Source organism: Myotis daubentonii, chromosome 8, assembly GCF_963259705.1.
Source record: "Myotis daubentonii chromosome 8, mMyoDau2.1, whole genome shotgun sequence".
In the NCBI taxonomy this organism is placed as follows: Eukaryota; Metazoa; Chordata; class Mammalia; order Chiroptera; family Vespertilionidae; genus Myotis; species Myotis daubentonii.
The window spans coordinates 13,441,610-13,454,541 of NC_081847.1; the positions used below are offsets into that span (position 1 = coordinate 13,441,610).

Consider the following 12,932-nt stretch of genomic DNA (forward strand, 5'->3'; position numbering starts at 1 on the left):
TAAATTTAAAACTATATAAAACTAATCTTATATTGAAAATTTTACTTCTGCTAAGACTGTTAAGCACTACCCTTAACCTTGAGTGACCTTGTCTCTAGTTACTGAAAGCTCCTATTGGAATAAACATGAAAAACCCAGGACTGATTCATTCACCTTTGCCGGTTAGTTGTATCAGTGGTGAGAAGTGGCACCCACTGTGGCCACATAGTTAATAAGTGGGACCCCAAATACTCATCAGAGAATCTGCGTAGATCCTAGACTTGGCTTTCAGGTACCTTACCTTCTCAGAAAGGAGACCTTGTGTTTGACAAAATTTTTATCTAGTAACATTTCCCCGTAAGTTTGTCAATGTACAGAAATGTCACCTTATCTCTTAATTGGATTTTAGCTCCAAGAAATATTGTGTAGCTTGTTTAAAGTGCCTTCTCCACCTTGGGCTCTGCCAATCTAGTATCTTCTTTTTCTGGTTTAATGTTCCCCTCTCTTCCTGTGAGCGCAGACAGAGGCTCAGCGTTTAGCCCGGTGCAGTTAGATGCTCTCATGGGCCAGCTGGCACGGGCGGGTCTGTACACTGCGGGGGAGCACTGGCTTTGCCTTAAGGCTTGCTGGGCGGCAAAAGCAAACTGGTGCTCACGCTTTGGGAGGAGGTTCTTGCTGATTGCCTCCTCAGATTCCTAAAGTGTGAAAATCAAAGATTATGCTGGTTGGAATTCATAATATTTTTAGAGAGAGGAAGTAATTTTTCAACAGTTTTGTTTATACTCATAGCCTTTTGTTTGTTTGTTTGTTTTAAAGACACCGATAAAGAAACCAGGGGATGGAAGAAAAGTAACCTTTTTTGAACCTGTCTCTGGGGATGAAAATGGGACTAGTAAGTGTGATGTTAATATTGTTTCAATCTCAATGTGATTCTGGGATTTGCATGGTTCCTGGTAATAGCAGGTGCCCAGTGAATGATTTACAATTTGTTTCAGTTCTGCATCATTGTGTGCCCATGTGTGCAGAGAGTAGACCGGGTGAGGTCTTTCCAGGCAGGCAGTGTGTGTGCACTTGGATTGATTCGTCTGTGTCCCTTTCTAGGCAATAAAGAGGACGAGTTTAGGATGCCTTATCTTAGTCATCAGCAGCTGCCTGCTGGAATTCTTCCTATGGTGCCCGAGGTTGCCCAGGCCGTAGGAGTCAGTCAAGGACATCACACCAAAGATTTTACCCGGGCAGCTCCGAATCCTGCCAAGGCCACAGTAACTGCCATGATAGCCCGTGAATTGTTATATGGGGGCACCTCGCCCACAGCTGAGACCATTTTAAAGAATAACATCTCTTCAGGCCACGTACCCCATGGACCTCTCACAAGACCCTCTGAGCAGTTGGATTATCTTTCCAGAGTCCAGGGATTCCAGGTAACTGCTAAGCCTGAGCCGTGTAGTCTGTATCTCAGTGCAGTAATCTTTGGGTTTCTCTCAGAAAACAAACTTTGCATCTTGTTCCTGTTTTTTTTTTTTTTGTTTTTTTTAAGATTTGCTTACAAATATATTTTTATTGATTTCAGAGAGGAAAGGAGAGGGAGAGATAGATAGAAGCATCAATGATAAGAGAATCATTGATTGGTTGCCTCCTGCACACCCCCACTGGGGATTATGCCTACAACCTTGTCATATGCCCTGAAAGGTCGATGCTGAACCGCTGAGCCATGCCAGGCTTTTTTTTTTTTTTTTTTTTTTTTTTAAGATTTTTATTGACTTTTAAGGGGGAGAGAGAGAAACATTGATTGGAGAGCCAAACAAAAGTCAGCTGCCTCTGAGCCTGCAACCCAGAATGTGCCCTGACCGGGAATCGAACTGGCCACCTTTAGGTAGACTGGATAACGCCCAACCAACAGAACTACGCCAGCCAGAGCTGTTCCTTTTTCTTTAAATCAAGTTGCCCAGGGGGATGGGTAAGGCAAGCATGGTAAAAGGGTCATCCTGAGGAAGGGTAGAAAGGTATGGAAAGTATTACAAGCCTGTATGGTAAAAGAAAATCCGTGACTTTTGGTAATAAGATTTTAACTATCCAAGCCAACCATAATAATAACAACGCCTCTGACCTAGTGGTCGGTAAGAATTTAGATTTCAGTGAGAACACATTCATTGTGCTGCCCCTTTCTGCCTGGTAGGAAAGGGCATGGCTTCTTTCAGACGGGTTTTTGAGTAGACATCTAGGTTCCTGGGAACTGGCCATGCCCTGCCTGCATCCCCAGGCCCTCCTCAGTAGCAGGCCCCTGGCCGTCTTTTGTGCTGACCTAGCATGTCAGGTGCTGAGACCAGGGAGTGAGAAGTGTTATTTCCCTCTTTGATGGGCCCAGAGCCACGGTCCAATTCATGTGTATACTTCCCTACCCTTGCCTCAGTTTTCTTTTCCTCCTTAGGTTGAATACAAAGACTTCCCCAAAAACAACAAGAATGAGTTTGTATCTCTTATCAATTGCTCCTCTCAGCCACCTCTGATCAGCCACGGTATTGGGAAGGATTTGGAGTCCTGCCATGACATGGTATGTTCTCCCTCACTGGGGGTCTGGTTCCACCCTGTTACTGGTCTCAGAAAGATAGGTAAAGGGGTCTCCAACAGACTCTACACAGTTGATTATTTTATAGATTTCATGTTTCTGAAGATTTTTTCCTTAGTTTCCTGGATTGATTTCACATTATGTTTATGAGAACTCATCAGCTTTAGCCAACCCTTCCCTTGTGGACCTTGGATCCTGGACCTCTTCCAGATACCATATTTAGTCCACCTCTTACCTGGAGCAGGTATTGCAGGCCCAAGTTCTGGCAGCTGTAGAAAGCCCCTTACTTTGCTATTCTGTTCAGATGAAACTTTTGTTATAAGAAATACTAAAATAGAAAAGAAATTGATCTATCTGCATAAACTTTGGCATATTGACCTAATGGAATATAATGTATCCATCAAATTAATGTCTCCAAAGATAATGTATTCTAACAAGGAAATATGATATAACAGTCCTGTTACATGGTTAAAAATACTAGAAGGAAATATGTAATAAAATTAACAGGTGATTTAATGTAAATATTAAATTAAAAGTTCAAACATTAAAGAAAAAGTTTATTTAGTGGGACCACCTCTTTGTTGGGCATTAGGAAAATCTCTCCCCTCCCTAATCAGTGTCTTATGCTGTGGTCTCGAGCAGTGGCTAAGGTCAGACTTTTCTTTTTATTCCGTTAGGCTGCACTGAATATTTTAAAGTTGCTGTCTGAGTTGGACCAACAAAGTACAGAGATGCCAAGAACAGGAAATGGACCAATGTCTGTGTGAGTGAGCTGATTTACATGGAAAGGCAGTTCTGTCCTTGCTGCATTAAGTAAAAACTGTCTGCTCAACTCAGTAGTTAAACATTTGCCTCAGTCCCTTCCTGTACTGTTCTCTGGAAAGCTTTCCAAGTCTGGGGCAAAGAACTCCACTTTTTAAAAAATACATTATCATTGATTTCAGAGAGAGGAAGACAGAAGGAGAGCAACATCAATGATGAGAGAAAATCCTTGTTTGGCTGCCTCCTGCACACCCTCTACTGGGGATCGAGCCCATAACCCGGGCAAGTGCCCTGACTAGGAATAGAACCATGACCTCCTGGTTCATGGGTCAGTGCTCAACCACTGAGTCACACTGGCCCAGCTCCACTTTTTTTTTTTTAATTTAATTTTGAATAGTTAATACATTCACGTTTCCAAAATCAAAATAATTTTAAAAGGTATGCTGTGATAACTCTTGCCCTCATGCTGTCCCCATCCATCTCATTATCCCCACCCCCTACCCAGAAGTCACATTTCTTATGTATAGATACTTCATTCTTTATGCAAATTATATATTTTTTTAATTAAATTTTTATTGTTCAGATTATTACAGTTGTTCCTCTTTTTCCCCCCCATAGATCTCCTCCACCCAGTTCCCATCCCACCCTCTGCCCTTACCCCTTCCACTGTCCTCATCCATAGGTGTACGATTTTTGTCCAGTCTCTTCCTGCACCCCCACACCGCTTTCCCCCCAAGAATTGTCAGTCCACTCCCTTTCCATGCCCCTGGTTTTATTATATTCACCAGATTACTCTGTTCATCAGATTTTTTAATCACTTGATTTTTAGTTTCACTTGTTGATAGATATGTATTTGCTGTTCATAATTTTTATCTTTACCTTTTTCTTCTTCCTCTTCTTAAAGAATACCTTTCAGCATTTCATATAATGCTGGTTTGGTGGTGATGAACTCCTTTAGCTTTTTCTTATCTGTGAAGCTCTTTATCTGACCTTCAATTCTGAATGATAGCTTTGCTGGATAAAGTAATCTTGTTTGTAGGTTCTTGGCATTCATCACTTTAAATATTACTTGCCACTCTCTTCTGGCCTGCGAAATTTCTGTTGAGAAATCAGCTGACATTTGTATGGGTACTCCCTTGTAGGTAACTGACTTTCTTTCTCTTGCTGTTTTTAAGATTCTCTCTTTGTCTTTTGCTCTTGGCATTTTAATTATGATGTGTCTTGGTGTGGTCCTCTTTGGATTCCTTTTGTTTGGGGTTCTCTGCGTTTCCTGGACTTCTAAGGCTATTTCTTTCACCAGGTAGGCGAAGTTTTCTGTCATTATTTCTTCAAATAGGTTTTCAATATCTTGCTCACTCTCATCTTCTGGCACCCCGATAATTCGGATGTTGGTGCGCTTGAAGCTGTCCCAGAGGCTCCTTACACTATCTTCCTATTTTTGGATTCTTTTTTCATTTTGCTTTTCCGGTTGGGTGTTTTTTGCTTCTTCGTATTTCAAATCGTTGACTTGATTCTTGCGATCCTCTAGTCTGCTGTTGGGTGTCTGTATAATATTCTTTATTTCAGTCAGTGTATGGTTAATTTCTAGTTGGTCCTTTATCACAACCTCGAGGGTCTCATTAGATTTCTTGTAGATCTCATTAAGTTTATCGGCAGTTTCTAGAAAATTATTGAAAAACCTTAAAATGTGGTTTTGAACTCTATATCCAGTCATTTGCTTTCCTCCATTTCTGTCATTTGTGTCCTTTTTCTTTGTCTCCGCATTTTTTATGCTTCCCTGCGTTGATACAGTGGTATTCTGTGCTAAGTGTCCTCTAGGGCCAAGTGGTTCAGCCTCCCCAATTACCTGAGGAGGACACTCTTGGTGCACCCCCTTGTGGTCTTTGTGCACAGTCTTGTTGTATTTAAGCCTTGATTGTTGTAGGTATCACTGGGATGAATTGACCTCCAGGCCAATTGTCTGTGAGAATCAGCTGTGTCTGCAGTGGGAGAACTTCTGTGCTGAAGACACCCTTCTGGGGCAAGACTTGCTTCAGTGGGGCCTTGGTGCTCACTGAGTCTGCCCCCTGAGTGTGTCCCTTATGGATCTGAGGAGTTGTATTGCCGGGGTCAAACCCCAGCAGGTCCAGGGGTCCCCAAAGGTGTGGACGGAGTCGGCGAAGAAGGAAGGACACGGAGACAGTGTTCAGTTGATCAGCAGCCTAGCCAGGATCTCCAGCCAAGTTCTGGTCTGGATCTCCAGAGAGGTTCTGCTTCAGATCTCCAGCCAGGTTCTGTAGCCATGTTCCCTCGCTAGGTTCTTCAGCCAGGTTCTGTCCAGGTTCTCCAGCCAGGTTCAGTCACCAGGTTCTAGTCAGGTCCTCTTGCCATATTTCTGTAGTCAGGTTCAGTCCAGGATCTTTTGCCATGCTCTCTCCAGCGAAGTTCTTCTGTCTCTAGGCTCCGTGTAGGTTCTGTCTTCTGAATTCTGACTCCTAAGTTGTGTGTGCTGCTGTCTTGTTACATCTGTATTTATACCAGTTGATTCAATCCTATCAATCTCTATTACAAAGGTTAGGGTGTTTCTTATCTCCATTCCAGGGAGTAAAGATTATGTAGCTTAAGCATGATTGTTCATAGTTAAAGTGATTAATTACCCACCTGGCACTTAGTTGAGGGGTTTTATTCCCTCCCTAACTTCAGGGGAAAATCCCTACCTGGGGATTCAACCTTTCTCGGAGAGGTGACCTTGGTTAAAACACAGCGCCAAGAAGGTGAGCAAACATATTAAGAACCGTATGCCATATATGCCAGGTCCCTTGAAACAGCAAGGATGTACCGGCTCCCGGCATTGTATTCTGGATGGTCCCACTCTAACCTCTGGGTACACTGGCTCTTGGATCTAAGGAGGTGCTAATTTAGCCTCTGCCTGAGGCTACCCAGCAGGAGCTACGAAGAGATCTGCAGATTCCCTTTCCTTTTTTGGGAGTTTGGAGGTGCCAAGATGAGGCCCAGCTGTGAAGCAATGCAAGCTGCTGTGGGGCCTTGGGCCTTCTCTTGGAAGTTCTGGGTCTGTCTGGCCCAGCTGCAATTTGTTAGGTAATTTTCAGATTGCAAAGGGCCAGGCCTTTCATATGCAAAAGCCTCTGCTGAAGCCTGGGTGGGGCGGGGTCTCGGAATCAACAGGCGGAGCAAGCAGCTATGGCTGATCCTCAGCCCTGCCCTAAGGGGCCCCGCGTCTCAGTGTCCTGGTAATCGCTGCAAGCACCTCTGAGGGAAAGCCGCCCTCGAGTTCCGAGTTCTCCCCGCTGCCAGACAGTCCAGTTTCTCGCCGTATGAGCCCTGGGTCCCCAGAGACTTCCTGGAACTGGAGTTCAGAGCAGTCGGGAGCTTGTGACTCCCTCCCGATTCAAAAAGACAGCCGAGTCCTCAGGTGCCAGCCCCTTTCCGCGTGCGCCTCCGTACCTCTGCACTTTACTTTGACAGCTCCCCTGAGTCTCAGTGTGCTTTTCTCTTTCCTTCTAGTTGTAGAATTTCCACTCAGTCAGCCTTCCTGTGGTTCTGGATGATGTCCGTTTTGTCTTTTCGTTGTATTTTTGAAGTTGTTGTGGGAGGCAGCAATTCCTGGTGTTTACCTATGCCACCATCTTGGTTTTCCTCCACAAATTATATATTTCTTATTTTCCTCTTTTCCCCCCCGAGATAACATACATACCATACACACATTCTCCTCCTTGCTTTTTTCATTTGACAGTATATCCTGTGAAAACTTTACTGTAATCCAATTATCATAAAATCGGGCCTGTGCTTTTGGGCTTCATTATCTGTGTTTGTTTTTTTATCATGGGTATAATTCTCTTAAATTTCAAAACTAGTGTCATTTTCATTTTTCTTCCTTAAAGGTGTGGGAGGTGCTGAATCCCTTCTGGCCATGAACCATTGTAAAATCCCCAACATATACTGAAAATACTGAAACTGCTTTGAAAATTTGGAATTTCTGATACCTCCAGTGGGCCGAGAGACATGATGGGTAAAGAACTGGAGACAGCAGTGGTGACGAAGGCGGGAATGCAAGGATGTGGCCATGGCTGTGCTCACGTGTGCTATGGTTTGTCCTCACACAGCAGCAGCTGCTGTAGGGGAAGAGAAGATGGGGCCTGCCAAGCAGCCCTGGCTCAATTGGAAACCAGCAGGTCTATGTCCTAGGCACCTCATTGCTTGGTTTTGAGGTGCATTTTTGTTTGTATTTTTTTGCTGTGTGAAAGAAGAAAAAGAAAGCAGAAAGCACGACCCCTTCTCAAACTGGCTCACTCAAACACTTTGGGACAAATCCTGGACACCCACGCCAGAGAGAGGCCTTGGACCAGCCGGCCCAGAGCCAAAAGCACCAGAGAAAAATCAAATGCTTCCTACTCAGCGCAAACTAATCTTTCTAGCGTGCTGGCCATCACCTTCTGTGGTACCTACACCATCACCATCACCACTGCTTTCTTTTCCAAAAGAGAGATATATTCTGTGTTTCATTATTTTCTTTCCATTGAAATGACACTATATAAATTTTCATTTGAGTTTCTCAATTGTATCTAGTTACATAGCACAGTTTAGAAACTTTTCTGAGACTGACTTTATCAATAATCTAACTGGCAAAGATTAAATCCATGTGTATATGGTTATACATTTTTATTTTATTGGACTAACCCAGGACCATTTCAGTGATGCAAATTGTCTGCCCTCTGGTTTAGCTGAAACAGTCCTGGATTTCTCAGAAATCTTGATGAAGTCTCCCACAGTTGTATAAATTGGACAATTTAGGAATTTTAAACTTTAAACAATCATTTGGCTCCTTTGCTATTTCATTTTTAATGCAACAGGACTTAAATGAACTTTGATCTTTGTTTTAAAGGTTATTAAAATTGTGTGTATATACATATGGCTCTTGAGGACACACAGCTTTCACTACACTACAGGATATGATCTCCATGTAGTACATATAAAATTGCAGATTCGTTTTCCTGAGTGCTTTATACTGTTGATTACATCTCCATGTAGGGCTGAAAAGAATGACCTACCTATGTTTATCTCTAAAACTGTTGCTTTTGATGTTGTTACTGTGCACATAAATGTGTGCAGTAAGGTCCTGCCCATGGTCCAGATGGAAAGCACGGTAGCTCGCAAGTTAAGTACTGCTTTGATTCATTGTTTACGCTGGAATTTTTCTCCCCATGGAATGTAAGTAAAACTTAGTGTTTGTCACCAATAAATGATAAGACTAAATTTTCTTTTTGTTAATTTATTCTCAAATGTCACTACTGCTAGTACTCCCAACCTGCCCCCTATCCTTTTTTTTAAGGGAAAAAGAAAACTTTGTAATGCTTGTGATTCCATTTGGGCAAATTCTGAAGATCTGAAATAACTTTATATCAAACCGTTGATCAATAAACAGCTACTAATAAATTCTTTGGTCCTATTGAGCAGTAACTTAAGGGAAGATGTGAGCGAGGGCAAAGAAGTGGGGGGAGGGCAGGGAGGCGTTTGCATTGCTTCTAAAAGAGATACGCATTCTTTGTTTCACTATTTTCTTTTGATTGAAATGACATCTCCCGGGTGAAGGGAGACGCCTCTCATCTTGAGCCTGACATTGTTACTCAAAGATGACCTGGAGGAGACTTTCTGACACCACAAGTCTCCACTTTCTCAGGTGCTCTCACAGAGGAGTCAAGGTGAGCCATTGCTTTCTAGCCGAGCTGAGGAGGGGGCTGGTGGTTTGCTCTCTTACTTTTAGATGTTCAAAAGGTTGTTCACTATAAAACCAGCCTTTGGATTGGACTGCCAGAATAACCAAAAGTGGTAAAAAGGTTATAGTAAAACGCTGAGTAGAGGGAATCCAACACTACCAAGAGAAAGGCAGTAAAAGGAAATGACACTTTCCCTTCCCCAATCCTAGATGTAGCCTTTTCTCCAAGGAGCCCTGGTCCCTTTCAATGACAGCATTTAGAAACCAAGATCTGGGTGCTTGGAGCACTCATTGCTACTGGGGTGTTGTTTTTAGGCCCTCTGAGCCAGACAGCTAGGAAATATGTAGTGTGTGTGTGTGTGTGTATACACATACCTACTTATTTGTATATTTAAAAGCCATGCATTTATTTAAAAAAATACTGTTGAAAGTATTACACATGTCCTTTCCCCCATTGATCCCTTCCAGCCCACCTCTGGCCCCTGTCCCAGGCCTTCTCCACCCATCTGCATCCATGGGTTATGCATATATGCATATGAGGTAAAAGCCACACATTTATACTGATACCTCCAGCAACTCCAGGTTCTTCACAACCTTCCCCGTCTATTCTTAGTATTTTCTTCAGCATGGAGATTATAGCCAATCTCCCAGCCTTGCCAACCACCTCCTCCACCTGCAACCTACCAAGCATGCCATGTTCTTAGGTGTCTGTTGAGGGTGCAGTGCCTGTGCCTCACAGTATGCACACAGGTGACAAGACAGAATAGTCTTAGAATTCAGAACTTCTAGTGGCTGTTTCCAATTGACCTTCAATGACAGCACTCCAAAAGGGAAACATTTCCACTTAACATCAGGGATGTGGTCAGGAAGGATTTCTGGGTTCCTTTGGCTGCTTTGGAAAGATGTTCAGATGGGACATCCTTGAATGTTCTGTGTAAACTTTCAAAACAAGCTTGCCTCTGAACAGGCATCTGCTGAGGGCTCATTCATTCTGTAGTACCTGTCTCCATGAGCTTTGAGAGAGGGCCTGGGAATTTGCACTGTTTTACCCCAACATGATCTCTCTTTAAGAGTGGCAAGAACATTTAAGCTCAAACTAGGTATTTCTACTCTTGGAATAATATATATGCAGTCCTGGTATTCAGAATGGAGGAAGAAAAGCAGACAGGAAGGGACCAGAGAGGCAGATCTAAAATTATCAAAGGTGCTGTGAGTCAGCCACAGTAAGACTTAGGATTTGTAGAGCAACTAATCCTCAAAGGTCCTTAGGATAGACAAGCTTGGAACCCATCACCCCAGAGTGGTGTGCCAACTTTGTCAGGTTCCTCTGATCACAAGATGTTAACAAGTGAAGATGATTTCCCTGTAGATGGGGGTTTGGTTTTGTTTTTTCAGGTCTTAGAAAAGTGTTACTTCTGAATTGTCTTTCCATAGGGCACTGAGCTAATATGTGTGTTGCTTTGCAGGGTAAATACCCAGTGACAGCCTCCTTGACTTGGATTCCATGGTCTGCTGAGGTAGGTGGGATGGGTGTGATCAACAGGAAATCAGCCATTCCCAAGAAGCAATATGCTTATGTTTGCTGTGTAAGAGCTAACATGAGCTAGAATATGACCATCCAGGGAATAAACCTGAGAATGGAGATGTGTAGTTTTTTGTTTGATTGCATGTAACTTACCTTTAGAAACTTCCCTAACTACCATCTTTGGTTTTAGTGCCTAAATACCTTTTTGCCCTTAAAAACGACCAAAAACTTACTTGAAATTTCCAAATCCATAAATGATTTGTCAAGCACTTCTGCATTGAGGAGTGGTATAGGTTTCAATTCCTGAAAAGACCATTTATTTTCTTGGAATTCCTTTGTCACTGTGTATACATTTGAAACTATCATTTTTAAAACACATTTTAATCAGACTATACTTTAAATGGCATCCCAATTTTATTAGCAAAAATTATGTATAACTTAGATTATGTAGAACGTAGAAAATTTGTTCTGCTTTGCTTAATGTGCTTCATAACTCGTTTAATATTTTGAAAATACTTCCTTTGTACATTCTTTCACAAATATTAAAACCTGAGACGGAAATACCCACTAGTCCTGCAGTGACAACAGTTAAGCAGTATTTGTATAGTGGCATTTTAAAAAATGGTTTTTAAATTTAAAAGTAAATTGTGAAAAATTAGCAAGTGTGCAGTGCACTTGCAATGGTGTATCCATTCTAAAGCTGGACTGTGAGGTATGCCCTAAGCACCTGGAGCTTGGCAGGGTGTAGGCAGGATTGGGTCTGCTGGCCCCTCCCTGCCTGCTCCAGCCCTGCTGGTCCCAGCCTTCCACCATCATCAATGTCCCCACTTCCTTAGGCTGTCAAACAGTGGGAATCTCTCTTTCTCTAACCTTTGATATTGCTGTGATGGGTTGATTAGTGGGCAGTTGGTTCCCCTTTGGAGCAAGAATCAGAATCCTCTATCACTTGTCTCTTCTTCAGAAGCAACCGCCTTTATAATTGTGTATTTGCGGTTGATCTTGTCCCAGAGGTCCCTTAAACTATCTTTTTTTTTCTGTTCTGATTGGGTATTTTCTATTTGTCTTCCTGCTTCATGCAATCTGCTGTTGATTCTCTCTGACATACTCTTCATTTCTGATTCTATTTAGGACGTCTCTGTTATTCTCACCTAGTTCACCTGTTCTTCTCCTAAACTCATTGAAAATCTTGTAGCCATTTTGACTTTACTGGGGACATGCTTCTTCATCTTCTCATTTTGGCTGACTGCCTGTTTCTGTGTGATCGGCAGATCTGCTACCGTTCCCAGTCTTGATGTAGCAGGCATTTTGTGAGGCCCAAAGGCTGTCTCCCTGGCCACCTGAGTCTGGTGCTCTTTTGTAGATTGTGTGCACCCTCTTGTTGCAGTTGAGCCTTGATTGCCATTGGCGTGTCAGTGGGTGGAAGTAATCTTCCAGCTGACTAACTGTGACGTGAGGGTTGATCCCATTGAGTGTAAGTTGCTTTAGTGGAGTTCTGGTGCCAACCACGTCCAACCTTCAGGTGTGTCGTTTGTGGAGCTGGCTAGGAGGCGTGCTGATGTGTTCTGCAGCTAACCACCAGCTGCATTAGTTCTAGTGCCTTAGGAGGGACTCCAGCATAGGTCAGTCTGCTGCTGTTTGTGCCTGACATGGGGGCTGCCAGGTGGGAGCTGTAAAGTGATCTAAGGTTGGTCCTGGGATTGGGAGGCTCTGGAGTGAGGCTATGCTGCAAAGCAGGGCTGGTTGCCACGAGTGTCGGACTCAGGGCCACCTGATGGAAGTTACTGTGCAAGTTGAGACTCATTGCCTCTTATGCCAGGCTTGGGGCTGCTTAGCCAGAGGTTCAGGGTACTCTGAGGCTAATAGCTTGTTTGGGGGCCTTTGAGAGATTTTAAGTAATGTCCATAGCACCATGAAGAAAGGACACTTGTGTGGAAAAGCTCTAGAAGTGACTTGGGAATCCAAGTTGGAGCATAGATCAGTGTTAGGTTAATGGAGAGCTGATTGGCACAAGCCTGAGCCTGTTAACAAAGGATCGGTGGTGCCTGCCTTTGCTTCTATCCTCGGAAGCTGCCCTGAAGCTAGTCAATTCACTTCCTCCCCATTGGCCCTTGGAGCTTTTCAAGCTAGAATCTGGTAGCCCTGGCTGGTATCGCTCAGCGGAGCATCGGCCTGTGGACTGAAGGGTCCCGGGTTCAATTCTGGTCAGGGGTGTGCAGGAGGCATCTGATTAATGATTCTCTTTCATCACTGATGTTTCTCTCTCTCCCTTCCTCTGAAGTCAATAAAAAAATATTTTTAAAAAAAAAATTAAAAGAAAAAAGAAAACTGGAGTCTGGTGTGGGTACCCCTCCACAGATGAGATACTCCTCCCGATTCTCGTCACATGT

General features: G+C 43.3%; 1 protein-coding gene across 10 annotated transcripts in view; it reads left to right on the top strand.

Moving 5' to 3' along the window:
- Positions 1-8,742, top strand: part of STAU1 (staufen double-stranded RNA binding protein 1) — a 67,069-nt gene extending 58,327 nt beyond the window's left edge. For 9 of the 10 annotated variants that reach the window (XM_059705356.1, XM_059705357.1, XM_059705352.1 and 6 more), the window contains 5 exons: positions 796-871; positions 1,081-1,400; positions 2,408-2,530; positions 3,223-3,308; positions 7,189-8,742. In XM_059705356.1, the coding sequence (XP_059561339.1) occupies positions 796-871; positions 1,081-1,400; positions 2,408-2,530; positions 3,223-3,308; positions 7,189-7,204 (621 nt within the window). In that variant the 3' untranslated portion in view covers positions 7,205-8,742. The remainder of the gene's footprint in view (positions 1-795; positions 872-1,080; positions 1,401-2,407; positions 2,531-3,222; positions 3,309-7,188) is intronic. The other variant, XM_059705355.1, reaches the window with a different exon arrangement.
- Positions 8,743-12,932: the final 4,190 nt, after the last annotated feature.